This window comes from Lactuca saligna, chromosome 9, assembly GCF_052625555.1.
Source record: "Lactuca saligna cultivar CGN05327 chromosome 9, ASM5262555v1, whole genome shotgun sequence".
Taxonomy (NCBI): domain Eukaryota; kingdom Viridiplantae; phylum Streptophyta; class Magnoliopsida; order Asterales; family Asteraceae; genus Lactuca; species Lactuca saligna.
In genome coordinates, this window is record NC_136425.1 from 24,736,344 (window position 1) to 24,764,221 (window position 27,878).

The 27,878-nt window shown below is 33.4% G+C and overlaps 4 protein-coding genes and 1 long non-coding RNA gene across 6 annotated transcripts; 2 read left to right on the plus strand and 3 right to left on the minus strand.

Moving 5' to 3' along the window:
• The first annotated feature begins 404 nt into the window (after positions 1-404).
• On the plus strand, positions 405-2,780 carry LOC145014473 (uncharacterized). The gene is made up of 7 exons (XM_078972845.1): positions 405-553; positions 1,563-1,652; positions 1,740-1,802; positions 1,887-1,934; positions 2,122-2,175; positions 2,301-2,358; positions 2,492-2,780. Exons 2-7 carry the CDS (start codon positions 1,593-1,595, stop codon positions 2,533-2,535), a joined length of 327 nt encoding a protein of 108 aa, XP_078828971.1. The 5' UTR covers positions 405-553; positions 1,563-1,592; the 3' UTR covers positions 2,536-2,780.
• A 379-nt stretch (positions 2,781-3,159) lies between these two features.
• Positions 3,160-6,651, minus strand: LOC145014472 (histone-lysine N-methyltransferase, H3 lysine-9 specific SUVH1-like). 2 transcript variants are annotated; one of them, XM_078972844.1, is made up of 4 exons: positions 6,456-6,650; positions 4,500-6,046; positions 3,782-3,894; positions 3,160-3,549 (listed from the first exon to the last, which is right to left on the minus strand). In XM_078972844.1, exon 2 carries the CDS (start codon positions 6,016-6,018, stop codon positions 4,534-4,536), a length of 1,485 nt encoding a protein of 494 aa, XP_078828970.1. In that variant the 5' UTR covers positions 6,019-6,046; positions 6,456-6,650; the 3' UTR covers positions 3,160-3,549; positions 3,782-3,894; positions 4,500-4,533. The 2 variants fall into 2 exon arrangements, with proteins under 2 accessions (XP_078828970.1, XP_078828969.1); XM_078972843.1 differs by having other exon boundaries at positions 4,500-6,651.
• A 238-nt stretch (positions 6,652-6,889) lies between these two features.
• LOC145018187 (uncharacterized) lies at positions 6,890-7,793 on the plus strand. The gene is made up of 2 exons (XR_013666873.1): positions 6,890-7,359; positions 7,436-7,793. It is a non-coding gene; the product is annotated as an uncharacterized LOC145018187 (long non-coding RNA).
• Positions 7,794-8,144: 351 nt separating this feature from the next.
• On the minus strand, positions 8,145-10,254 carry LOC145016105 (uncharacterized). Its single transcript, XM_078974521.1, has 3 exons — positions 9,304-10,254; positions 8,973-9,222; positions 8,145-8,893 (listed from the first exon to the last, which is right to left on the minus strand). Exons 1-3 carry the CDS (start codon positions 10,252-10,254, stop codon positions 8,145-8,147), a joined length of 1,950 nt encoding a protein of 649 aa, XP_078830647.1.
• A 14,036-nt stretch (positions 10,255-24,290) lies between these two features.
• On the minus strand, positions 24,291-27,583 carry LOC145014927 (histone-lysine N-methyltransferase, H3 lysine-9 specific SUVH1-like). The gene is made up of 3 exons (XM_078973372.1): positions 27,471-27,583; positions 24,739-26,955; positions 24,291-24,585 (listed from the first exon to the last, which is right to left on the minus strand). Exon 2 carries the CDS (start codon positions 26,890-26,892, stop codon positions 24,796-24,798), a length of 2,097 nt encoding a protein of 698 aa, XP_078829498.1. The 5' UTR covers positions 26,893-26,955; positions 27,471-27,583; the 3' UTR covers positions 24,291-24,585; positions 24,739-24,795.
• Between the last annotated feature and the right edge of the window lie 295 nt (positions 27,584-27,878).

Consider the following 27,878-nt stretch of genomic DNA (forward strand, 5'->3'; position numbering starts at 1 on the left):
TGGAGGAAGAATATATTGGTGAATGTCTGAAAATCTTGGAAGTAAATCAAGTTAAGGGTTGAAGTTTAAGAACCTTACACGATTGCAATGGAAATATAATGCAAAACAATGTAGTATAATATGGTTAGGTACCTAAGCTTATATAAGGTTGTTAGGTATATTCACTTTAATATATATATATATATATATATATATATATATATATATATATATATATATATATATATATATATATATATATAATGGCAATATTTTTTTTGGTCGTTATATGTGTTAAAATCATATAATAATCGAATTGTTAAATACTTTAAAAAGCTAATAATCTTATCTTATCAATAGAATGTAGAGAAAGTAAGAAGCATATGTAAATAGTACCATACGATATTTTGATTGTAAAAAGTTGAAAGTGTGTGGGGCTAACCAATTATTAGGTCAATAAATTAATGATTCTCCTCCCCTTCCACGCCACGCACACAGGATTTGTGTATCGTCTCTCTCCTTGATCAAAGGTTGAAGAAGCTGGCCTGAACTCCTCCTCAGCTTTGTTTGATCGGTAATGCGTTCAAAATAGTCGCCACTTTATAATTTATTTACTTGTTATTGATTTCGAATTAGATCTTGGATCGTCATTTTATCCAGAAATCGTATTCCTGAATAAGTTTCATGTCTGAATTCTTGACGATATGCCTTCAATAAACAACTAAACTCGGAGTATACGTAGCGATTTGTTTACATTTTTCATGTATATTTGGTGGCCAATCGAAGGATTGGTGGAATTGATAGACCGTATGAATGTTTTGTTATCTTAAACGGCTTGATTACCGCAACAACGACACCGAAACATTTTATAATTTCTAAATTAGGTGGCTAAATATGGGATATATAAGAAGTTTTATCAACGTAGCATTCTCTTAGAGCTTGAGAACATAAAGAACATTGTTCCTTGCTCAACTAGCCATGGGCATCTCATTTGGTATATTCTGGTGTGGCTCAAACTCTTCAGTGGTTTTAAAAAAACGGGATACATATTGCATTTCGTGTCAAATTCTTAATTTGGGTAAAATATAGTATAGAATCACTAAGGCATTATTTGGGAACATGGAATTATTGGTTTGGATTTTGGAATTGAAAGTGATCTTCCTTCAATCTCAATCCCAAGCCCTGGAATCTGAGCTCTTAAATATACCAGCATTTTGTTATCTTCTTGTAGGTTAGCAATTGGAAATACTGTATGTAGGTTTAGCAAGGCAATCTAATGAATTATCTTTAGGAATTCCCATGGTCATGCTCCTCAACTATTCAAAAGTTTAAACTACATAAAGCACATAATGCCAATGGTTTTCTTATGTGTGTGTGCTTTCATCTGTTTACTGCTACATAACACAATCTCCAGTGATTTAGGTATTTGTTGATGCATGAAATCTTGTGTCCAGAACTTTTTGCTATAACCTACGAAAGCTGCAAAGTGATTATTAAAGTTTGTGCATCTAGTAGTATTAACTATTAACTATAGATGTAAATTGATGGAAGAAAAACATGGTTTGTGAATTGTGATACTACAGCTGATGTGCTCTTGCTAGTTGAAGGACCTTATGGCAGATAAAGGGTCTGAGCAAATGGATGATACATCCATGCCTTCTGCAGGAAAGGAGGTAGCTTTCAAATCCTGGATCTTTGTCCATAACATAACTACTGCATGTTACTTATAATCATTGATTTCATGATACTTTGTCTTTTAGGAAGAAGTCATCAAAAAGAAGTATGGAGGTATTGTGCCAAAAAAGCCCCCACTCATTTCCAAGGTAAAAATAAAAATCAATTCTATTTCTAGAAATATCGGGTCTTTCTTGGTTTTATATTATACTACACATGGTATTTTATGACAGGATCATGAGCGCGCATATTTTGATTCAGCTGATTGGGCATTGGGAAAGGTGCAATTTACAATTTCTTTTCTCTTCTTTCTTTCATGTTGGTCTTTACTCTTTACAATGAGCATTTGTTGCTAAGTTTTATTTAGAAGACTATGATAATTAGTAATTAATGAAAGCCAAGTTTTGTATAATGTAGAAAGTTGCTTGTTTGTTTTATTTACCTAAACCTAAATGTTATTGTTGACAGCAAGGTGTAGCTAAGCCCAAAGGACCACTTGAGGCACTTCGGCCCAAATTAGAGGTACTTTATTGTAATGTAATGTAATGTGCTTTCTTGAAATTGCTATGTTTTTAAGTAAAAGAATAAGATTCTTGAACTATAACACTTAATGAAAATTCATTTGTTGTTTTTGGTTTACTTTTTAGCCAACTCAGCAGCAAACACGATACCGGAAATCTCCTTATGCTCCAGCAGATGGAGAAGGTATGCTTTATATTTTTTTATTTTCAAACCCATATTTGAATAAAATGTGTCATAAATCATAATTAGTTTACTAATATAAAATTATGGCTACTTTTTATGTTGAATCTATAACTTTCTTTGTATTTTCAAATAGATGCTAGCAACTCGCCTTCTAGTGATGCAAGTGCCAATGAATGAGGAACTGTTGTTGTTGGACAGATAATTGTCTCATTCAAATACTTCAATTCTGTCTTGTTTCATGAAACTATAGCTGTGATACCAGCAAGAACCCTAATTTCTGCATTTAAAAAACAAGTTCTATTAACATTTTTGTCATACATATATGATGTATGATATATAATCCTATGATCTTTTATGTTTCTAGATGAAATTTAAACAAAGTTGCACTTGCTCTGTTTTGGGCTGCATCTATTGTTTCCTAATTCTGTTTTCTTGGTGCATAATATGAATTGGTTAAAACTAACATCAAGAATCTGTTTGATTAGATGAAATGTATGAAGGAATCAAATTGATATGAATTCTTATTTTCCATGGTTAGTTGGTTGGTAGAATTTAAATGAATTTTTTTATTATTTCTTTCCGCTTAGCTTAAAGTTTTAATGCACTTTGCAAACTCACAAGGTGTTATTGGTGTTGGTACAACAAATTAAACATAAGGTATGTTCGCAAAATAAATGCACCTCGTTAAGATTTAGCGAGATCACTTTATTGGGAATTGTTGCTTCATGGATTTGCAGAATTGGTGGTTGTGAAATTAGTGGTTATTTATGATAGAAGATGAAAATATGGTTGTCTTGATGAAATTTGAAAAGGATGTTTCCATGGCTACTTTTATTGCCAAGGACATCACTATTCACTTGAAAGTACATAACTAACTACACATGTTTTTTACGGCTGTTTTCAATGCAAGGACAACAAATATTGCAATTCTTGTCTAATCGACATTAGTCTTGGTTTCAAATAACCTAACCCCAATTGATACACAAGAATCAACACTCATTTCAAGAAGTGCCATCTACTTTGTAGAGAACATTATAAAAATAAGAACAGGTAGATTGAAAATGTAATACACCCAGAAATCCCATTAGACTGGAGTAGGAGGGAGGTAGATGATGGACAATCATGCTTCTATTGAGAATGACTACGATTGTGTCATAAAGATGACCTCCGGCATGTGCAAAAAAAGAGAACCTGTACATGAGGCAAAAAGGTGGTGAGAGCAAGTCAAAGTGATCGGTACGAAATAAACATGGGTAATCTAAAGGACATGCATATTCACAAGCTAAGAAAGTCGCCTAATAATTTAATAATAAAAGAAAACCAAGGGCTACACATACCCAATCCCCAAATACAACTTCATGTACTTACACTACTGAATTACTACATTGCCATTACCAAACATATATATTATGAGAGAAGAGACCTGCTATCATCATCATCCGGTCCTAATGCTTAATAAGAATTTTGGTCACCATCTAAAGCAAAATCCATTTCATTTCAATTGCACCTACAAACTACAACTTCTTCTGCTTTAATCTGCAAATAAACAATTAACAGACATCGTTAGGGCTAAATGCAAGAAATAGCAATGTACTTTTATTTATTTGTTTATTATATTTAGCATCTTACTTTCATTTCTTTCTATTACTGCATTGTATTTTCAGTGTTTTACTTGTACTTTAAAAACATCCACCCAATTATACCATTTTTTTTCATTAGGACATCATACTTTGAAAATTCTACCCAATTATAGCAGTGAAAATTTCTGTTTGATTACATGACATTGCTATAACTGTGTAAATTTTTCATCGCAGTATGGCACAATGCAGTAAAAAGGATAAAAAAAAAAACAAGTGAATAAGATGCTATAACCCAAACAAAAAATATAAAAAAAATTACGTTGCTAAATGTTGCATTTAACCAATTGACCCTAGATATTTATGACCAACTTGAAGAGTGTTACTATCCCATTAACTTTTTTAAGGTTTTTGATGGTATTACTGAAGCAATCAGCTACATATCACTTGCCACCACAAGATATAGCAATTAACCTTCTTTCAAGCATCTCAGTGTCTCAACTTTCAAGTTCATGGAATATGATCAAAAACATAAAGAGGGACACAACAAGATATATAGCTTACCTTTTACATAAGGGCACCATTTGACATGTGAAATTTAGTAAAAAGACCCTTTGCACCTTGGTGAGCCACACAAACACTTTTTCCTACGGGGCCCACCCTTATCCACACGTCCCTTTCCATAACTATAAGTCAACTCCTGCATAGGAGGAATATGTTTAATCGCATAAAACCCAACATGAAAATAAGCATCATGTTGATATTCACAAACAACCGGTTGCCAATACACATTAGGTGAGCAGCTATGGTTCATAAACCTTCCCACATTCCCCTCTTTTTTGGCACTAATCACTAAAGGAAATGGAAACTTTGGATGCTCATCACTTGTTACACTTTCAACAGGCTCAAACACACGAGTCGCATCAAAAACATAATCATCATCAGGATCAATCCCTTTTCTACCCTCAATCACCACACCTGCATATTCACATATAAACCCCCCTGAACGAATCGGGTCCCACGACCTCAGTCCCCAGCCTCTATCCTTTGTTTTGAACACCTCCAACCGGATCTTCAAACCCATCTGTGAAATCCGATTCCTACAGGTATTAGGGCATCTACAAGAATTCCCACATTCATGAATCACTGTGTTGTGAGTCAGAAGAACACCAAGAGGTGTATACGGCATATACCCTCCATTTTTTTGGAGACAAGGGCAGTTACTGCCAGGCTGGCATCCATCTGTGCAAGTGCAAGTAGAGGAAGATTTAGTCAAAGGAAATGGATTTTTATTCTTGAGAGTTCGTGTATATGTAAAAGAAGCGGGCCCCTTGTCATCATCAACATCGTTTACAAGAGACACAGGTAACGTTTCAGCATGTGAAGAAAGATCAGGGAGAATAACATTAACACCAACTCTTGTAATAGGACCACGACTCTTTTTCCATTGTTGAATTGATTTCCATAATGTAAATGCTTCTGGTTGTCCTGGAACTCTAAACAATTTGTACTTAAAAACATCACAATCAGATTTCCCTTTTTCAATCCAAGATTCGTGTATTGTGTATAACCCATCATAGAGATAAACTTTCCCAGTTGTATATTGACAATCTTTAATACCACGAATGACACGTACCTTATCACCCCTGTGTAAGCTTTTTTCAAGAGCAAGGTTACCTCTTGTTAGTTGTTGATCAGTTTGCGGTTTATCTTTCCTTTGGGCCCCACCTTCCCCACTGTATATCAACACCTCACCATCATCCCCATCATCTTCATATCCTCCTGTAGAGACTATACTCACAGCTACAGGCTCTTCATATTCAGAGGATGGAACACCCATGAAATCTATTCCAGCAATACTTGGAAAATGTAATCCTACCAAGCACAATTCAAATCGAAAAAAGAAAATGTCACCAATATCAACACCTGGAACAGATTCAAACCTTTTCTTGGTATTAGCACGAACCCCTTTATTCATACAGATAGCACCTGCCCCTAAGTCTGGACGTTTTTTTGTCCCTGGAAGAGCTAACTTTGTCTCATCAATTTGTGTGAGTTTTCTCCAGAGAAGATTGTATACCATGATCACGCGGTCAACCAGCTCCTTGTCACTGTCGGATTGACGGAAAGGGTCAACTTCCAGGAGATTGAAGGAATTCAAGAGATTAGTAACAAAGGAGTTTATGTTAGAGTCGGAATGGGAAACAGCTATTCCAGTTGTGCCCTTCGCCTTTTTACGGGTTACACTCCTATCATCATCACCGGCGGTTTCCATGTGCGTACCGAACCTAAAAAATTGGTTGGCCGAGCTTTCACGGAAACTAAACGCCGATGGTCAGAGGTCGTTTCGTGATCCAAATTGTGACCAGATCCGTTTTTCTCAACAAAAGGTTTCTTCTGTTCTCGTGATGACTTTGGAAAACCAAAGCCAAAGACGCAGGAATTGAAACCAGGCTATCAAACAATCATCATAAACCTCTTAAGCCCTAATCAACAAATTAATCTAAGAGAAAAACTTACCGTAATTGGATGAGTATACTAAGATCTCTAAACTACAAATATGAGAAAACCGTGATCTTCTTTCTTCTTCCCATTAAAATCACGTCCTCCAGTTCTCTCGTTCAAATAAAACCCTAACGATGTTTTTTAATAATTTAGTAAGTAAAAAATGTGAAAACTAAAACGTAAAAGAATACACTGATCACCAAAAATATCGTTTTCAAAAAAGAAAATAAATCTTCAAAGATTATTTCTATAACCAAAAAGAATTTATATTGTGGCATTAACTTTCAAAAATACAACCAAAAAAGAACTTCGCCGATCTTTTTTTTTAGATCTGATTTGCGAAAAAAAAAAAAAAAAAAACATTTTGATTTTTTTTTTTTTGGTTATAAAAATCTTCAAAAGAACATTTCAACAGCAAAAGGAGTTGTAAGCGGTGTATAAATGAAGTTTTTTTAGAAAGTTTAAAAATTTTAAAAAGACAAAACTGCGAATTTGGTCCTTGTGGTTTGCCAAAACTTTTGGATGGGGTCCAAATAGTTTCCAGCTTGCACCAAAGGTCCAAAATCAAGGTTTTCTTGGGTTTTTAGTCCATTCCGTCATTGACCGTTTGTTTGGGGCCGTTAGTGCCTACACGTGCCCTCCATGTGAGGGCATTTTGGTCATTTTAGGTACTTATTTTAAATAATATCATATTTCTCCCTTATATACATATACGCAATCCTCTTCCTCTTCTTCATTTTTATTTACAGAGAAGAATCCTCTTCCTCTTCTACTTCGTCTCTTCTTCTTCATCTCTCGTCTACTTCTACTGCTACGAGATTCAAAAATGGTGCTCTGCTTCTGTGGGAATGTTGCTGTTGTGCGAACCTCATGGACTTCACGAAACCCTGGTCGTCGTTTCTATGCATGCCCTAAAATGGTTAGCAAACTGATATTAGGTTACATAGAAGTCGGTAGTTAAGCAATAACTCTTCTACTTTAATGTATTCTTGTAGGGATCCAGATGTGCATTTTTGGGGTGGTTCGATCCCCCTATGTGTCAAAGATCAACTGTTATCATACCAGGACTGTTGAGAACAATGAATAGGTATGAGGTTGAAGTGGGCCAGCTGAAGATGTGTTTGCTTGTCTCGTGGATTTTGTTTCTGTTGTTTGTGCTGTTTTGGAAATAGGAATTAGAGGTTAGGACTTTTTTGTTGGTAGTAACCACTTAAAAATGTTGTCTTTTGGTGCTAGAAGGTTTAATTGTGGTTTATATATGTTTTTGTTGGTAGTAACCACTTAAAAGTGTTATCTTTTGGATCATTGTATATGTAATGCTTTTATGACAATGGGAAGTGTAATGGTTTTATCCTTTTATGAATATGAAATTATAAAGGTTTGATCTTGACATGATATGCAAGTGTAATGGTTTTTCTCTACGTTTGAATATGCAATTGTAATGGTTTTATATGCATACATGAAGTACATTGCCATAACATCTTCATGCTTTGACAGTACAACATAAACAAATAACAAACAACATTACCAAAAGTGGACCATAACAGATAAATGCCAAAACAAAATCATTACCAACAAAGGGCATTAAAGTACATTATCAAAAGGGCATCAAAGTACATTATCAAAATGGAACAAAAAAAAGGCAACAAAGTACCAACTAAAGTGCATTAACAAGTCTTGACAAACATAAAAAGTACTTAAACATCAATTCCCATCTTTGGCCTTGCAGGTCCTGGCATTGTGACCCTTTTGCTTACACTTACTACATGTAACAGTCAAAAACTTCCTGCTCAGTGATTGAGTTTCATTATCATTTTGACTTTGACTGTTTGCTTGCCTCTTACGTTGCTGGATTTCAATCCTTTCCTCTGCTGTAATCCTTCTTTTCTTTTTTGGCCTGCCTATAGCTTTGTTGTGTGGTGGAGGCACAAGAGTTGTTGGGCAGTCACTCTTAGGCCACATGGCTCTACCTTTGATAGGCTCCACCTTGAAGGAGTACATCTCTTTCCATGTATCAAGCCAATACACCTTATGCACATAGGTGTATAGTTCTCCTACCTTTTCATTGTTGTCTGCCATTTCATTTAGGCTTGCAATAGCACGTTTGCAAGGAATTCCAGTAAGCTCCCACTTTCTACAACTACACTCCCTTTTCTCCATGTCCACCACATGTTGATCATTCCATGGACCTTTAACCTGATACTTTTGTCCCCCATTCCATCGTGCATGATACTTGCTAGCTAGTGTTGTGTTTGCTTCCAAAATCCTAGTACCAGTTGGAGTTAATGGACCTTGACACTTGTTTAACACCTTCATCACATTGCATACTCTCTTCATAAGGTACTCTCTGATGAACTCCAAACAACTGATAATGGGTTTGTCTCTCCCTTTTACAAGTTTGCTATTGAACACTTCACAAAGGTTATTCAATAACATGTCTGAAATTGCCCTTCCTAATAGTTCATTAACAAAACAACAGTTAGTGTATATCTATACTACAATAAAAAATAAGACAACAAATTGAGAAAATACCAGAAAAATGACTTCTAGCCCAATGATGTGGAGGGATTTTCAAGAGCCATTGATATGCTTCTATGTCATAATTCCTTAGCTCTACCATTACAGCTTCAAACTCTGGTATGGTGGAGGCTGTAGCACACCTCCAAAAATACTCCTTGTACTCTGTAGTCTTAAATAACATCCTCATGTTCTGGTATATGTGTCTAATACAGAACCTGTGTTCTGCATTAGGGAACAATTGTTCTATGGCTGGTAGAAGACCCTGTTGTCACCAAAACAAAATAAGAAATTATCATTAGTTTGTAATGAAACTAGTATGCAATATTAAATGTAACTATAGTACCTTCTGTCTATCACTGATAAAGGTGAAGTTGGAATTTGAATACAAGTCAAGATCTTCTGCAAGACACTGAAGAAACCATTTCCAACTTGAAGTGTTTTCACTTTCAGCAACAGCATATGCCAATGGGTAGGTTCCATTGTTGGAATCAACACCAACTGCACTTAGTATTTGACCTGGGAAAGGTCCCTTCATGAAGGCTCCATCTAAACCTAAAAATTCTCTCAAACCTGCCTTAAAACCTTTCTTCAAAGGACCCAAACACACGTATATCCTTCTGAATTGCCTGGTTGGGGATGAAACCACAGGTTCTGAAACCACATCAATCTTTACAGTTGTACCTTCATTTGTCTTTTGTAGCTCTAGTACATAGTCTCTCAAAGCTGCATATTGCTTTACGTAATCCCCTGCAACATTTTTGGTGGCTAATGCTTTTGCCCTAAATGCTTTCTCTTCTGAAATACTAACTCCATAAGTTGATTGGAGTTGCTCTTGTAGGGCACGAACAGGCAGTCCAGGATTAGCTTCAATCTGATCCATAATACGTTTGGAAAGAAATGTTGCTGTGCAAGATCTGATTTTTCGTGTTTGGAGGCAGATGTGTTTCTGATTATACGTCTTAATAAACCAATAGTCCTGTTCACTTGACCTAGATGCATGAAGTTTCCATGTGCATTTAACTTTATCTGAGTTTACATCTTTACCCTTTACCTTTTTCCCAGAGGTAGGTCCACCTACCCCACTTGCATTTAAAACTACAGTTCCATCACAAACAGCTGTTAATCTACTCTTGTCGTTTTTTGTGAATGAGATATTCCTCCTTGTCTCTAAAGCATGCAGGTCAATTTTATCTTTCAATTCTTTCTTGGCTTTATATTTCTGCCCAATATGAAAAGCTACCTTGTGCACCTCACCAGCAGAACATAAGGTTTGTTTCCCCAGCTCTTTGATCATTTCTCTTCTTTTCCTGTTGTCCCCTGAGTCATCACTTAGTGAATCTCACTCGTCATTGTCAATTACCTCCAAATCATCTTCTTCAACACTATCTTCATTTCTTTGACCACCCATTCTTTGACATCCATTGAACTCTGCTTCTATATCAATATTTAGATTGAAATCCTCCATGTCAACGTCAACATCTTCAATTATGTTGTCCTCATCAATCATAAAGTCACTATCTTCATCTTCACTGTTTTGATTCTCAAACTCAATGTCATCAGTCTCCTCTTGTCTGCACTCATCATTGAAAGGAATATTATCTTGGCCTTCAAACCCATTAAATGGGATGCTATCTTCGTCTTCAAACCCTTCAAAAGGTTGAAAGTTTGTCATTAACTCATCATCTATGTTGATGTTAGTTGAAAATTCATTGACTCCTTGAGGATCATTATCCATGACAACTCTATACCCCTCATCTGCAAATCCTTCTACACCCTCACCATTGGATTTGTTCACATCAAGTTCTTCATTCACATCAATCTCTTTGTTTAACTCTTTTTCTGCATCAACTACAACAAATTCATCTACAAATCCTTCTACACCCTTACCCTTATCAACTTCACCACTTGCCATTGTTTTTTCAGCACCTTCCCAATCCAATTTAAGCATTCTACTACAAGACGATGCCCCTTTACTATGTTTCCAACCTTTAGACCTACTAAATTCAGGTGTTGCTGATTTGTATAAGGTTAATGCTAACCCTAAATCACCCTCACCAACATCAATTTGGATTGGAGTTACCACTTCATGAGCAACTACAGGTGATGAGGGTCTAATGCAATCCTGCTTCTCCATGTCTTCTATTATAACCCTTTTTGGACCAGTTGGGGACATAAAATATGTAAGCAAGTTCGTTTGACCATGCTCTGTGTACACTTTAATCATTTTGTTATTATGGGTAACATATCGTGAGAGATTACGCACATCATCATCGTTACCTAATGCTCGGAGTCCAAAGTCAAATCCTTCATTAGGCAAACGGAAATGGTAATACATGATTTCAGTACCATCATACCCTAATTCTCTCATCATCGAGTCTAGTTCATGAACAGAAAATTCATCAATGTCGACAACATCAAAGTACCTTACTTGGCCATTAATATACCTGATATTTGGAAACTTTGTGAAACTCCCTCCGTGATGAAGTTCAATAGAGAATATGTTGGGGTAACCATCTTCAAAACAGAAAGAGACGATTATTAGTTAGAGTTTTTCAAAGTTTGAAGCTTGATCATAAAATACAGAGTTTTTCTAAGTTTGAATCTTACCATAAACTTCTTGAACGTTGACAATCTCTCCAACATTTCTAAGTCCCCACATTTTCAAAGTTTCAGATGATCGTTAGGGTTTTTGCGTTTGAATCAAGAGGTATGAGTAGAAGACGAAGGAGTGAGGAATGAGTAGAAGACGAAGGAGTGAGTACAGTCTGAACTCTTATTAATTGAAGTGGCGGCAACGGAGGCTGACCTAAAATGACCAAAATGCCCTCACATGGAGGGCACGTGTAGGCACTAACGGCCCCAAACAAACGGTCAATGACGGAATGGACTAAAAACCCAAGAAAACCTTGATTTTGGACCTTTGGTGCAAGCTGGAAACTATTTGGACCCCATCCAAAGGTTTTGGCAAACCACAAGGACCAAATTCGCAGTTTTGTCTTTTAAAAACCACTTGAAATTTTAAACTCCAATTTCTAATCCTAGAATTAGAAAAAAATAATAAAAAAAATCTAAGAAACCCCTGCCTTTGCTGAGTTCGACGTCAGTTATCCCAAACACAAACCAAAACGTTCCTTCACCCAGTTGGTCACCGATGGAATTTTGAGTTATCTTTTCCATGGAAGATACTCAAGTAATTGAGACATTTTGATGTTGTAATGTTTTTTAGTTTATTCATATAATTCAATTAAGTCGTGTTTTGCCTGCTTTTGGTTTCCTTTTTTTTTTTTAACTTCCACACATTCTTCTTTTTTCCCAATAATAATCGTCATCAACATTAGCAGTGGAGGCAGTGACGAATCTAGAAGCAAAAACCATATGCTTCCTTATGTAAATAAAACTAAAATAATTAGATCTTTTAGAAAAAAATAGGTGGATCTTTTAGTAAAAATAAGATAGGCCTTTCATATTTTCTATATATATTTGTTGTATTTTTTTAAAAAAAAGGTAGGTCTAGGACCTACCTTGTTGAAGCCTAGCTACGCCCCTGAGTAGAGGGGCAGGTTAAACAAATATATAATCCTCCGATATATATATATATATATATATATATATATATATATATATATATATATATATATATATATATATATATATAAATAAAAGCCCTATTAATTTGGTGCCTTCTAAATCAATTTAACCCGCTTATTTTAACGCCACGTCACCCACTTCCCTGAACGGCGCCATCGACAATAATATCGATTCATATCGATGTTAAGTCCATTATCTTTTAAGCGATGCTTTGAAATCAATGTTGATTCAAATCGCCATGTCGATTCAAATCGCCTCTGCCTCATGATACAGTGTGTCGTATCCTCATCACCTTCCGGATTCTTTGGATTCAGACGCCCATGTTCCTTCATCAACCGTCACAATCTTTCCTTCTCTTCTAATTATTCCCAATAAAAATCCGATTGAATTTCGGATTTGATTTTCTGAATACACAACTGTGGCGGCGGGAAATAAAAGTTATCCTTTCTCAAACCCTCGCTTCACCATCGTCACCAGCTTATGCGTCGTCAGATTTCCTTCCTTTAACTACTTCTCATTTATCTTAAATTTCAGGAAAGCTACAGTTCGATTATGGATTCCTTTCTCACGGAGGGTAATTAAGTGTTCTCGACATTCTTGAATCAATCCATGACTGGTTCACCTCCATCCTAAAGGGTTTTTAAATGGGTTCATTTGGTTGGATTTATGTGAATTCATGCAGGCCGATGGATGGGTACTGAAGCTTTTGTAACGACGCCATATTTCTTCAAAGTGAACCAACCACCGCTTCATGTTTGACTTTTCTAACCCCAATTCTTTGTCCAGAGTTTTACCGGTTGGTAATTCATTCATCTTCCTCCTTTTGCGTCAACAATTGGCTGTGTAAGAACCATATTGTTCATCATCAACAATTGACAACCTTCCGTTATGATAAAATGTGGGTTTAATTGTATCATTTTTAGGGTTTTGTTTTTGTTTCTTACGTTTTTTTACTTGTGGTTCCATATGCCACCTGTTAGGTTTTGTTTGTTTTAATTTTCTTCTATTTCACTATTCACTTCGAAACCCTAGATGGAAATAAGGGGCAAGTTGCCAGTATCCTTAAAAGAATTGTGTATGCAAACAGTGAAGAATGTTTTTTCTTTCTTTTACTGACCCTCCAAAGAAAGAGGGGCGTACGAATGCCTTGATTTTGGATTTCAAGAGAAGTCAAAGTTAACAATCGTTTCCTTTGAAATTTTTTAATTTAGTTTCGTAAGGTATGTTTAATTCTTGATAGTTTTTGTGGTTGATATTCCTTATGTCCTGTAATCCACTTTGTAATTATATATATCCACATTTTATAGTGAACGGTAAGCCAATAGAAATACCAGTGATGTGCAACGAACTAACTGGCTTTTCGAATGACGAACAAATTGAAGTTTTGGAGGTTTAATTTTGATGTTTTGTTAATTTCCTATTTAAAAATGTTACATTCTTATAATTTTTTTTAGATTGTTGGCTTCATAGTCTCCATTGCATTTAGATAATTGGATTTGATCTTTGAACACATTAGCAAGAAGCCAACTTTTGGGGTAGTCAAGTAGGCGAATTGATAATTTGAGCTACACATAGATCTGATACAAAACTGGAAGGTCATATAACCCTATCTTTGTGTTTGTAGAATTTTTGTGGATATAAATATATATTTTTAATTTAACTATTTAAGTTTAAGTTCGAGACCTTGAAGAATTTCATTTTTTGGCTTCATGTTCACATGATTCTACTTCAAAGTTAATTTAAATATTGGTTAATTTTTATTGTGATTTTGTATGGTATAATTAGTTTTCTATGTTTTAATTACTTAAAAGAACATACGCAAAGGTACAACAATTTATGACAATTATTTGTGATGTTAATTTATAGGAAATATATACCATCAGATGTTCCCCCCGCCCATAGTCCCATGAACAAATAATCTTAAATAGCCACAGACACAATTATTTGTGATCTTTATGACCTGGAAGTTTTTTTTTTTCCATGGATCATTTATGTAAAAAGTTTATTTTATCAAATTTTTTCTGAAAGCCACAAACGAAAGCTCAAAACATAACAAAAAACAAATGGAGGTATTTTTTGTCAAAATGTTTGGTTTAATTACCGATTTAGATCTCTTCGCTCACAAGAGGCCGATGGCAGATCTGTGTCAAATCCATTCATAGACATATATGGTAACACTGGAGAATCAATGATAAGAAGGAAGCTCTTTTGTATGATAAGTAAGGAAATTATTACTTGGAACATATTAATTTCATCTTATACAATATTCTGGGCATTATGATGATGCCTTTTATCTATTTAATAAAATGGTTTTACAATACATCAAATCTATTTAGCATGCTATGTGTTTATGCCTAAATAGGATCATTTGAAAAGGTCAAAACTAACTATGATGATGTTATTGAAAGTTCTTAACCCCATGCTCTTATCACAAAGGTAATACATGACCGTGTTTGACTTTTGCCATTTTGTTAGAAGATTCTTAATTTTTTCTCTCCCTTTAGGTTTGTCATAATGGATAGAACTGTGTATATTCACTTCTCTCCCAAAGTTGTTTTGGTGAGTGATGAATCTTCTATTATTCCAAAACGAATCAAGAAAATTAATTATCTTAGGAGCTATTGATACATGTTGATGTGGTCTCAACATGTATTAATGACATGCCAACAGCAGTGGGTGAGGTTGAAAAGACCAAACACATGGATGCTTCTGCAAACATTCCACCATGTTTTCAAAAACTTGATTTATAGTCGGCTAGCATGAATCCCCAATGTATATAAATGCAAATATATCTATTTAAAATAGTTTTGTGTCAAAATTAAAGCTTAATAATGCTTCGATTAGGTACATATCACAAGTAAAACAAGAACTTGTTGCAAATTCTTTGACTACATTTGTATATTCAAAAAATCTATTTGATTATAGCTTTGCACTCTCATCTTTGTTCTCGGTATGTGCATAAGTTTTATAGATTCCACTTTGATAGTACGTTTGGATTGTGCCAAGGAAAATAACCAAATTACGTTTCATGGACCGTGCTAAGCACGGATCTAAAACATACCTAGTATATATATATATATATATATATATATATATATATATATATATATCGGAGGATTATATATTTGTTTAACCTGCCCCTCCACTATTCCTAATGTTGATGATGATTATGATAGGGAAAAAAAACGAATTTGTCGAAGTTAAAAAAAAGAAACCAAAAGTAAGCAAAAAGTAGATTGGATTTTCAGAAAACTTTCAATGTCGTTTGCATAGAAGATGACGACGAATGAAAAAGAAGAATATTAAATGTAAGTTTCACTCATGTAACGACGCATGTAATCTATCTAAACATGTCGTTAGGTGCAAAAGGAATATGAAACCATCAAAAACCAAAGATAGACTTGAACTTTATTGTCAAAGTTGGCTAAAAGTACACAATATCATGTGGGATGTGTCTAAAAAGTCTTTAGATACATAAGACAATCCATCCAAAGCATTACAAAGTTTAAGAGATATATGAAAGAGTGTGTATTATAGACTTAAGTCGAAGAAGAGGTTCTTGTATGATGATTGTCCTACAAAATGGAACTCTACTTACGAGTTGTTGAAGACATACTTAGAAATAAGAGCAACATCCGTCGAATAAGAAGTTCCAAGAGTAATAAATTTTGATTTTTTTAAAAATCCCGAGTATTTATTAGTTAGTTTTTTTTTTCATTATTAGTAACTTTTATATTTTTTTCTATTAGATATTCAATATACGCGGGAGATCGGAATTTTGGATTTCGATGCCATAAAAGATGTGGCAGAATATCCTGAAAAGTTCAAGAAAGAAACAAAGATTATATCATCATCAATAAAGTCGGTAGTCCATATATCATCATAAATAAAACCGTTAGTCCATATATAAATTAATTTATATTTTTTAAATTGGACACCAATATCAATTAATTTACATCAATATTATAAACAGAAAAAATAAATATAATGTATAAACATAAATGTTTTATTTACAATTAGTAATTCTTTATTACATAATAACTAATTATAAAATTTAATAATTATTTCTCCATAAGAAACAATTCACTAAATAGCTATTTATCGTCGATGCTTAGCACGGGCACACATCTAATATACATATATATATATATATATATATATATATATATATATATATATATATATATATATATATATATATATATATATATATATATATATATATGCAAAAGTTTAACAAGGAACTATTACTTTTTTTCAAATTTTAGATCTTATTATTTATAAATTTTTTTTTATAAAAATATAAAAATACATAACTTTTTATCTTCTTTCCATTAATATCAAATTTGATAAAAAAAATCTTTTTTATACTTTTTTTATCTGTTCAGATTCTGCACTATAATCATTAATTTTGTATAAATTCACTGTATAAATCTACACAAATTCACAGTGTGAATCTACACAGATTGACATTGTAAATATGCATATATTTCACAGGATGAATTTGTACATATTTACAATGTGTATCTGAACAGATTAAAAATCAAATTTGATATCAATGAATGGGGTATAAAAGTTATGAATATCTATATTTTTAGTTTTTTTTTTTTTTTTTTTTTTTTTGATGAAAAATTTGCTCTAAAAATTGAGAAAAGATTGGTTCATTGGTTCTAAGGTTTAAAATGGTTCCTTGTTGAACCCAATATATATATATATATATATATATATATATATATATATATATATATATATATATATATATATGTGTGTGTGTGTGTGTGTGGAAATACAGTCGAAGTATGATAAAGAGATATTTGACAAACTCAACGATAATATGTACTTCATGGTGTTGTTGAATCCACAATTTAAATCACCTTTTACTGCACATGCCTAATCTTGTGCACAATAAAGGAAGAAAACCTGATGTCAAATTCGACCATACGATTAAAGGTGACATCCATGGTTTGGAAGGTTGAAAAGAAGATGAAACATTTATTTATAATATAAAAAGAAATTTTCAAACATTATGGATCGTCTCGAGAAGAAAAACATGAAGAAAAAACATGAAGAAGTAGTGGTTGTGATGACAATAACATCTTTTTGGATGATTTCCTAAACATTAAAGGAACCAACCTGGTTTTAATGGATATTAGAGTTAAAAAAAAAAGTATTTGAATGAGCACAAAGTGCCTTACAAGAAAGAGTTTGATATCTTCAAGTGGTAGAAACAAAACACGTTGTGTTTCATTATCATTGCTTCCATTAACAAAAGTAATTTCTAATATTTGTTAATGGTTTTTAAGTTTATATATAAAATAAACAACTTATATTTTTCATCGTTTTGTTGTTAGATATTTTGGTCATACAAGCCTCAAATGTGGCATCCGTGTAGGAATATAGCACACATTAATGAGTTTCAGACTCGTTTGACAACAAACAATAGAGTCGTTGGTTTGCACCCATGATTGATTTAGATAGTCAAGTAAACAAATTATTGACAATGCTAACGATATCTTAATAGATGATGACATAGTTTTGTGTAATTACTTTCAATTTTCACAATGTTTTTGTTTGATTTGTTAGAAACCACAAATTAGAATTATGAGATAATAATTACATTTTTGATGTTTATATAGAAATAAAAGAAGCAATATACAAACAACACCGGAAAGAATGAGAAAAGAGGCAAATTGATGTTTAAATTTTTTTTTGGACAAACATATTTTTATTGCTTAGTTCGATTTATTGTTTCTTTTTGTGTTGAAAGCACGATACATAAAAGATATGGTGAGACTTTTATTGTTTATTTTGGTGTTAGAATGCATGATAGATGAAAGATATGTCAGAATTTCACCATTTAGCCTAAGTGGCCTTATTTATTTTTTACTTTGCCATAAGTGACCTGTTTAACCTAACTAAAATACTTCAAGAAAATCATTGAGGATCATGGTTCAAGTCTCATCGGAAACATAGATTGAATTAGGAGTGGTTTACGATTATATTAGTTTGCCCTTCCAAAAAAATCAAGTAAACCACACTGAAGAACATGAACACATGGTTATCATGCGAAAACTGGGTATGCGGATAATGAAACATTGGAATCGGTCAAACTGTGTGTGTTTGTGTGCACATGTGCGTGTATGTTTGTGTGATTCTCGGTTCTTGGTTTGAGGCTATTTCGATTTTAATTCCAAGAGGGTTTGAATGGGTTTTTCCAAGATTTATTTTGGAATTTTGGACATTTACCTAATTTTTACTATTTCTTAAAAACCAGTAATCAGATTAGCATATTTTGTCTTTTTCTACGAAAATCGGGTTAATTATAATAAGGTTTTTCCAAGATTTATAAAAATAAAATAATTTTGTTTCAAAAGTAGTCATAAATCTTATCGATGGAAAGTGAGGAATCGCTTAATAGACTGAAAAAACACTAAACGAAAATTAGGTGAAAACCAAGATTTTGAAAACCTGACTGGAGACCGAATTGGCTGTCTTACTGGTTTGGTGGTTTAACTAGTCTAGACCAGTCTAAAAAATCGGATCAAAAATATCTGATAATGTCATAATTACATAATAATTAATTTTAATTTTATAAAAAAATAAAAAAAGAACAAATATTTTTTAAAACTCTCGATTTTTACCGGTTTTTACTGATTCACATGTCCAACGGTTTTTGGCCTTTAAGAATTGGATCCGATCCGGGATTGGTTCTGGTTAAACCGACAGCCCGGTCCGGTTTTCAAAACACGGGTAAAAACACTAAATTTTTTTTTAAAAAAAATGCATTTTTATACCATTTAAAATTCTATCTTGAGCAATGACTTTTGAAGATTCATAAAACAAAAAATTAATAAAAAATATATTTCGATTAAATTCCTATGATTTTCAAAGTTTATAGAGAATTTCACATGTCACATACAATTTCACATACAATGTTGTATATATTATTCATTTACTTTCGTATTTTCAATTTTTAAAGGCCAAAACTACAATATAAAACTGTTTCCCGTAGAAATAGCCTTAAAGATTGTTACCACAAAAAAAGTTCAATTTCTTTTTTGTAATTGATTTTTTTTTGAATTTAGACAAAAACCAATAAATAATGTGTTTGGATGAAAACTTAATAAATAATGTTTTTGGACTAAAATACTATGATTTTCGTATTTTGTAGAGAATTTCACATGAAAATTTCTATATATTATTATTATTATTATTATTATTATTATTATTATTATTATTGCATTTTAAAAGGTTAAAACTACAAAATAAAACTTTTTTGATGGGTAATTGGTCTAAAAGATTGTTACCAGAAAGAAAGAAAGTTCATTTTTCTTTTAATTTCTGCTGAGAAATTAAAATTTTAAGAGATCAAATATGCAAAACTATTTTATATTTTCATGGGTCAAAACAACAGTGTAAAACTCTTTTTTGATATGAAAATAATATTTGAAGATTCTTACTATTCAAAAAATGTTTTATTTTATATATTTGCACAGGTCAAACCAGATAAATTAAAATTTTGGTACGTAAGATCTACAAATTTCTGTGTGTTTTTTTTTTCTTTTTGCATTTTCACACACCAAAACTACAATATAAAGCTCTTTTTATATGCAAATTGTCTTTGGAGATTTTACAACAAAAAAATTCAAAAAATATTTTTTACTTTGCTTTTTTGCAAGTAAAACCTACATTTTCGCAAGTCAAACCTAAACTACTACATTGTCATTCACAAACATAAATATTAAGAGAGAGAGAGAGAGAGAGAGAGAGAGAGAGAGAGAGAGAGAGAGACCTATCATCATCATTATCTCGTCCGGTGTTATCAATAGCGAGCATAGTGCTCACTATGGCATTTTGATGCTATAATAAACAAAAAAGGGAAGATATTAAAATAAGATGCTATAATAAAAAAAAAAATGAAATTACGTTGCTAAATGTTGCATTTAACCAATTGACCCTAGATATTATGTCTCAACTTAAAAGTGCTAGTCAAGGTTTTAAAAATCCATTGAGGCGCATGCCTCGATGCGCGCCTTGAGGCGAGGCATTCATAAATCGAGTTTAAGGCGGTGCCTCTATGGGTTAGAATGGAGCGTACGCATCAATCTAGTGAGGCGGAGAGAAGGCGGGACAATTCAAAACGAATCGGATGAGGCATTGTTTTATAATCATATGTTTTTTTTTATCGTTTTTTTCCTTTTTTTTTTTTGACTTTTTGACCATATATAACATTAGAAACCACATGATATCTTTATTTGACCTAATTTCTTCACAAACACTATTTAGGATTCCTTCTTTCTCCTTTCTTCTTTCCCTTCTGTTAACAAAATCGAAGCTTTTCTTCACTTTGTGGTTTGAAATCGAAGTTGTTCTCTACTTTTGGGTTAAAATCCAAAGCTATTGAGCACATTTGTGTTAGAAATCAAAGCTACTGATCACTCCTCTCGTTGTTTACTTAGGACGATGACATTAAGACCTTATGTTTGAGTTTGGATATTAGTATGTTTTTTTATGATTAATAATCTATTATTATTATTATTATTATTATTATTATTATTATTATTATTTTATTCTGCCTAGATGTTTATGCCTAGGCTTCGCCTCGTGAGGCAGAGAGGAGACGCTTCAAGGCTCGAGTCTTTACTTTAAAACCTTGGTGCTGGTATCCCATTAACCTTTTTTTATATATATATTCATTGTATTACCAAATCATTTTGCTATGTGTTACTTGCCATCACAAACTCAATTCATGTGCTTCATTCATGAAATATTGCACAAACACTTTTTCCCATAGGGCCCACCTTTACTGGTCCAAACTATTCCATAATCAAAAGTCTAACTCTTGCATTGGAGGAATATGCTTAATAACATAAAACCCACCATGAAAATAAGCATCATGTTGATATTCACAAACAATCTGTTGCCATTAGGGAGCAACTATGGTTCACAAACCTTCCCACATTCCCTTTTTTTCGTGATCAGCGTCACAGGCGGTTTCCATATTCTTACCGAACCTAAAAAACTGGTTGGCTGAGCTTTCATTAAAACTATACCATTCTTCGTGCGCCGATGGTTAGTGGTCATTTCGTGATCCAAATTGTGACCAGATCCGCTATTCTCAACTGATCAGGTTATCAACAATCATCATAAACCTCTTAAACTACAGAGAAAACTTTACCCGTAATTGGATGAGTATAATAAGATCTCTAAACTACAAAGATGAGAAACCCGAGATCTTCTTCTTCCCATCAAATTACGTCATTTGTTTCTCTCTTTCAAATGAAACCTAAGGTCTGACGCAATTTTAATAGTGATTTTGCAAGAGTTAATCATAAAACTGGTGTATGGTAATCTGGATAAAATTTGTGGCCAGAGCAACAAAATAATAATAATAATAATAAGACCACTCGTTATACTAATCATAACTATAATAATAATAATAATAATAATAATAATAATAATAATAATAAAATCATATATTATATTCATCCATAATTATAACAATGATGTATACTGTATCATCACCACATCTTTACCACTAAACCATGAGATACCTACCATACGATACCACATCATTCTATCTTATTTTTTTTAATTAAATTAAATTTAAAAATATATAAAAATGAAAATAAAATAAAAACATATTTTTTAAACTCATTTTTTATTCGATTAAAAAACATTACATAATTTTTAAAAAAAAAAACAACTAAAATAAAATAGAAAAAAAAAAACATAAAAATGCAAGCACAAACAACTTAAACTAATTTCTAAATTCTATTTTTTTAATTATTCCATTTTGGGAAATCCTTAAATTTTAGCCAAACTTTGAGGTGTTTAAACGGTCTGTGGTTAATGTTTCATATTGATGCATGACCATAGCAACCGGATCGATATTGTCTTTATGTACGTTTTTTATAACAAACTTATAAACTTCGTCGAACTCTCGACATTTTACCTTCGTATCGCGAAACTTCGAACATATTGCATCAAGATTACAACTTCGATAACCCATTAAATCATGGAAAACATTTACAACTTTTACCCAAACCTCACTAGATGTTCAACTATCTAAGTCTTCCGAAACAGACACTCATGCTAGTGTTAAGTAATCTTCTTCCTTTTCTGACCAATTCATCATTTTGGGAACCATTTTTTTTTGAAAGATCAAGTGTAATTTTGTGAATAAAATGAGAGAAAATTTGTGTAAAATATAAGGAATTGTGTTGTGGTATTTATAAGAAAGTCTGTAGGTAAATTTTAAAAAAATGGGCAGCGGTTGGTCTACAATGTTCGGTTCCCGGTTCTTTCTTTCTCTTGTGACTGGTTCAGCCCGCGTTTGGGGGGTTTTGGAACCATGCTCATGGCTAATTATTATTGTTATTATTTTTGTCATTTTTATTATTTGAAAGACATTACTACAAAGATAAATAAATAAATTACTAAAATATAAATTTATTACTATAACTGATAGGATAGAATAACTCCTGGAATATTACAATCATTGCATGTGGCATTACTGGAATGTAAGCATCGAGTCATAATTGTTTCCAATCAAAGAATGAGTTGATCATTGAAGGTCTTGAAACAAATGTGTTGTTCCAGTTATTGGTTTAAAATTTAAATTAAACAAAATATATGTCATTGTCATCAAGAAGTGATAGTAGATAAAATTTAATTCACTCAAATAATTAAATATTATATATCTAGCCACTTTACTTAAACAGCTTATTTGTCAAATTTTCTCATTTTTATATCTGAAATATATTACTTTTAGCAAGCCATGTTTGAAAAGTTTTGACTAATTTTAAGTATAAGCGTTAAAAAAATAAAAAAGTAAAAATCTTTTGATAAAAATAGCCCCGCAAAAAAAAAAAAAAAAAAGAGAAAATAAAAAAGCTATAATTAAAATCAAATGTACTTTAGTGATGATGATAATCATAAAATCTAATAATAATAATAATAATTGAAAAAGAAAATCAAATCAAGGAGGACAATAAGTAATCAACGGATTTGATGGAATCACAATTGATTTAATTGATCTTATGGGAATAGTACAAATACTAGCACCACCTGTATTACATTTGATGCCACCTGAAGTTAAATCTTGCTATATTTGCAAGCCTTGCAAAGAAATAATGCCCCGCATTTAATAATATGTAATCACGTTACTTTTTTTTAATGATTTTTATATTAAATAGCCCACACAACAGTTGTAAACTGTAATATGATGCGTAGTATGCATTTTTTTTGCAGTGACTTGAAAGAAGATCGTTGTGGGTGCTCTAATAATCAATTCTTGCATTACATAACTCCATTCAATTTGAAAGAGATGGTTTCATCTTTGCTTAAAGAATGACAACCTAAACCATCTCCAACCATAAAACAAATTTTCCATTTTTTGTATGATTAATCCCCAACCTTACTATATTTTTAGAGTAATCTATTCATTACTCCGTTTGTTGGTGTTGTGGGTTGGAAATCCCTTAAGGTTGCTTTTGTACCAATGAATATGACTTGATGATACATAACTAAACAAGCTTTTATGACTATTTTCGATGATGATAATAAAAAGGGCCTATTCATAAGATCTAGAGCGTGCCTTATATTTAGTCTTGGTCCTAGTTTCAGTCCAAATCAACTCAGAGACAACACAGCATGTCATATCATGTTTTGCTTAAAAATGAAGCTAATCTTCTTCCACACCCCAACCCTAATGAAAACACCATAACAAAGAACCACTCATTTCGAGAAGCACAATCTACATTGCATAATGGAACATTATCAAAAATAAGAACAAGTAGATTGACAATCTAAAAGTCACCTAATAATTTCATAACAAGAAGCCTACACATACCCAATCCCAACACACAACTTGATATTCATATACTACTAAATTACTACATTGCCATTGCCATTGCCAAACATAAATATTTTGGGCGCCATCCTCATCTGGTCCTAATGCTTAATAAGAATTTTGGGCGCCACCTAAGCAAAATCCACTTCATTTCATTTCCCAACCTACAAACTACAACTTCTTCTGCAAATAAACAAATCACAAAATCATTAGTTACATCAACACCTTTCAGTCGTAACATTATTAACATCTCCCTATTGAAGTTTCTCCCATGACCATGATAGATATGTGGGGCTAGATAATAGAACAAAAACCATAAAATGATAGATAGGTTACCTTTTACAGAAGGGCGCCATTTGGTATGCAAAATCCATGTAAACTTTATGTAGACCACTAGCAAAAAGTCCCTTTGCACCTCGCCGACCCACACAAACAATTTTTCCTACGGGGCCCACCTTTATCAGCCTGTACAATTCCATAGTTAAATGTCAACTCCTGCATAGGAGGAATATGCTTTATCGCATAAAACCCAACATGAAAATACGATTCATATTGATTTTCACGAATAACAGGTTGCCAATACACATTAGGCGAGCAGCTATGGTTCATAAACCTTCCCACATTCCCCTCATTTTTTGCACTAATAACCAAAGGATATGGAAACTTTGCAGCTTCATCCCTAGGGCTAGTTTCCACAGCATCAAAAGAACGAGTTGCATCGAAAACGTAATTATCATCATAATCGATTCCATTTTCTTCAATCACTACCCCTGCATATTCACATATAAAAGCCCCTGAACGAATTGGGTCCCACGACCTAAGCCCCCAACCTCTATCCCTTGTTTTGAACACCTCCAAACGGAGCTTCAAACCCGCTTGTGAAATTCGGTTCCTGCAGTTAGGAGGGCATCTACAAGAACTCCCACACTCATGAATCAATGTGTTGTGACTCAAAAGAACACCAAGAGGAGTGTAAGGTATATACCCTCCATTCTTTTCGATACAAGGGCAGTTATAGCCAGGTTGGCATCCATTCGTGCAGCTGCAGCTTAAAGATTGGGTTGAAGGGAAGGGATTTCTGTACTTGAGGCTGCGTGAATACGTGAAATAAGCGGGGCCCTTTTCGTTATCCACATCGTTTACAAGAGAAACAGGTACTTTTTCAGCACCAGAAGTAAGGTCAGGGAGAATGACACCAGTCCTTGTAATACCACCACCATTTCCAACATCTTTCCATTGTTGAATTGATTTCCATAATGTGAATGCTGAAGGTTGTCCTGCAATTCGAACCAATTTGTACTTAAAAACATTGCAACCGGATTTCCCTTTTTCAATCCAAGATTCGTGTATTCTGTATAGTCCATCATAGACATAAACTTTCCCAGTTGTATGTTGATAATCTTTAAGACCACGAATAACTCGTACCTCATTACCCCTGTGTAAGCTTTTTTCAAGAGCAAGGTTACCCCTTATTAGAAGTTGATCGCTTTGTGGTTTACCTCTACTCGAGACCCCACCTTGCCCACTGTATATCAACACATCACCATCATCCCCTTCATCTTCATATCCTCCTGCAGAGACTATACTCACAGCTACAGGCTCTTCAGCTCCAGAGAATTTAACACTCATGTAATCTATCCCTGCCATACTTGGAGCATGCAATCCCACCAAACACATTTCAAAACGAAAAAAGAAAATGTCACCAATTTCAACACCAGGTACAGGTCCGACCCTTTTCTTGATATTAGCACGAGCCCCTTTACTCATACAGATAGTACCTGCCCTTAAATCTGGACGTTTTGCTGACCCTGTCATGCCTTCTTTTGTGTCATCAAGCTGTGTGATTTTTCTCCTGAGTAGATTATATACCATTAGCACACGATCAGCTAACTCCTTGTCACTGTCGCATTGACGAAAGCTATCAACATCCAACAGATTGAAAGATTCCAACAGATGAGTAACAAAGGAGTCAATGTCAATGTCAGAATTAGACACAGCAATTGTACTCTTGACCTTTTTACGGGTTACTCTTCTTTTGTCATCAACTTCACTGCCAGTTTCCATATCCTTGCCAAAGCTGTTATCATAACCATCACTCTGACTATATCCATCCTCATCTACATACATGCGACTCCTGATGCTCTTTTTTGATGTCCCTATGTCACCATTTTTAACATCTGAACCTGGTGTTCTAAAGGAATTTAAAGGAACTGGTGATGGGATGGTGTAAGGCCTAGGATGAGGTGGTTGCGGTTCATTGCTTTGCTTTTGAGATACGTTTGAGGCAAAAAAGGGGAAGAAGGGTGCAGCACCAGGTGGAAAGGGGCCCGTTGGAGGGACGGATGCATACTGAGATGAGGGTGGTGCAGAAGGGTCTTGTGGTGATGGGAAAATGGGGACAAGACATCTTAATGGCTTGACAATCAAAATCTTAGTCTTGTCCGCAGGAACAGGAACAGAATCAGAATCGGCTCCGAAAGCTTGTTCCATGGAAATCACAGAGATTTAAAAACTCAAATTTTCACAAAGAGAGAGAGCCACAGCTATCATTACCTGAAAGAAAAACGTGCATTGCAAATTCATTCCATTAGAGCAACCAAGATCACAAAATTTTCAATCAACCAAAAATCTGAAACGAGTAAAATGCAGACTTGAACGACAACTTGCAGAAGTAACTATCGTACAGAAACATTCAAATGGACTCGGATACAAAGCATAAATAACATCTAGGTTTCTGTCGATCTCCGGATTTAACACACATTAAAAGAAAGCTTCAAATCATTTTAAAACCCTAGACAAACAGAGATCAGAGAGCGCATGCAGAAACAGATAATTGAGAACTAATAATCTAGAATTAGAGATACAAAATTGAGAAGAAGGAACGAAGATCTGAGGGAGAAAGACGAAGAAACTAGGGTTTAATAGTGCTATCAAGGACAGAAATGAAACGAAAACATGGAAATAATTTAGAAAAATATTAGATCCATTTTTTACATCGCCAAAGCATAAATTATCAAAAACGTAGGTGTAAGATGATTAGAATTAAGAATTAAGAATCATGAAATTACCTTCTGGTTTGGAAATTGGGGGAGAGAGGACGAGGGAGTGGTGCAGCAGAAGTTCAAAATGATTCAGGTTTATAGTTTTTCACGTTTTTTTCTCATTTTAACACACCTGCTTTCTTCTGTATTCCCTTTACACAAAACATTTCCCTATATAAAGCATCTTTGTCTTTTTTTTTAGTAAGGTAATTTTTATTTTGTTGTAATAGACCATGTTTTATTCTAAATATATTAAAATTTCTAAATACGAGATTACTTGAAAATTTATTTCTATGATAAAATAATCGATAAGAGTCATGTATCGTCGATAAATATTTAATAATTTGTTTCAAAATACACAAATATTTAATCATTTCTAAAATGAAGGGTTTTTTTTTTCATTTCACTTGTTGTATTTTCATTTAATTTGTTAAA

What these genes read in the sequence shown, in the direction of transcription:
- LOC145014473 (XM_078972845.1), top strand. Translation starts at nt 1,593, where the DNA reads ATGGCAGATAAAGGGTCTGAGCAAATGGATGATACATCCATGCCTTCT. An exon ending in AGCCCCCACTCATTTCCAAG is followed by an intron (nt 1,803 to 1,886) that starts GTAAAAATAAAA and finishes ATTTTATGACAG; the next exon opens with GATCATGAGCGCGCATATTT. An exon ending in CACTTCGGCCCAAATTAGAG is followed by an intron (nt 2,176 to 2,300) that starts GTACTTTATTGT and finishes TTTACTTTTTAG; the next exon opens with CCAACTCAGCAGCAAACACG.
- LOC145014472 (XM_078972843.1), bottom strand. Translation starts at nt 6,210, where the DNA reads ATGGAAACCGCCGGTGATGATGATAGGAGTGTAACCCGTAAAAAGGCG.
- LOC145016105 (XM_078974521.1), bottom strand. Translation starts at nt 10,254, where the DNA reads ATGATCAAAGAGCTGGGGAAACAAACCTTATGTTCTGCTGGTGAGGTG. An exon ending in TTATCAGTGATAGACAGAAG is followed by an intron (nt 9,223 to 9,303) that starts GTACTATAGTTA and finishes TGGTGACAACAG; the next exon opens with GGTCTTCTACCAGCCATAGA. An exon ending in GGCTAGAAGTCATTTTTCTG is followed by an intron (nt 8,894 to 8,972) that starts GTATTTTCTCAA and finishes ATGAACTATTAG; the next exon opens with GAAGGGCAATTTCAGACATG.
- LOC145014927 (XM_078973372.1), bottom strand. Translation starts at nt 26,892, where the DNA reads ATGGAACAAGCTTTCGGAGCCGATTCTGATTCTGTTCCTGTTCCTGCG.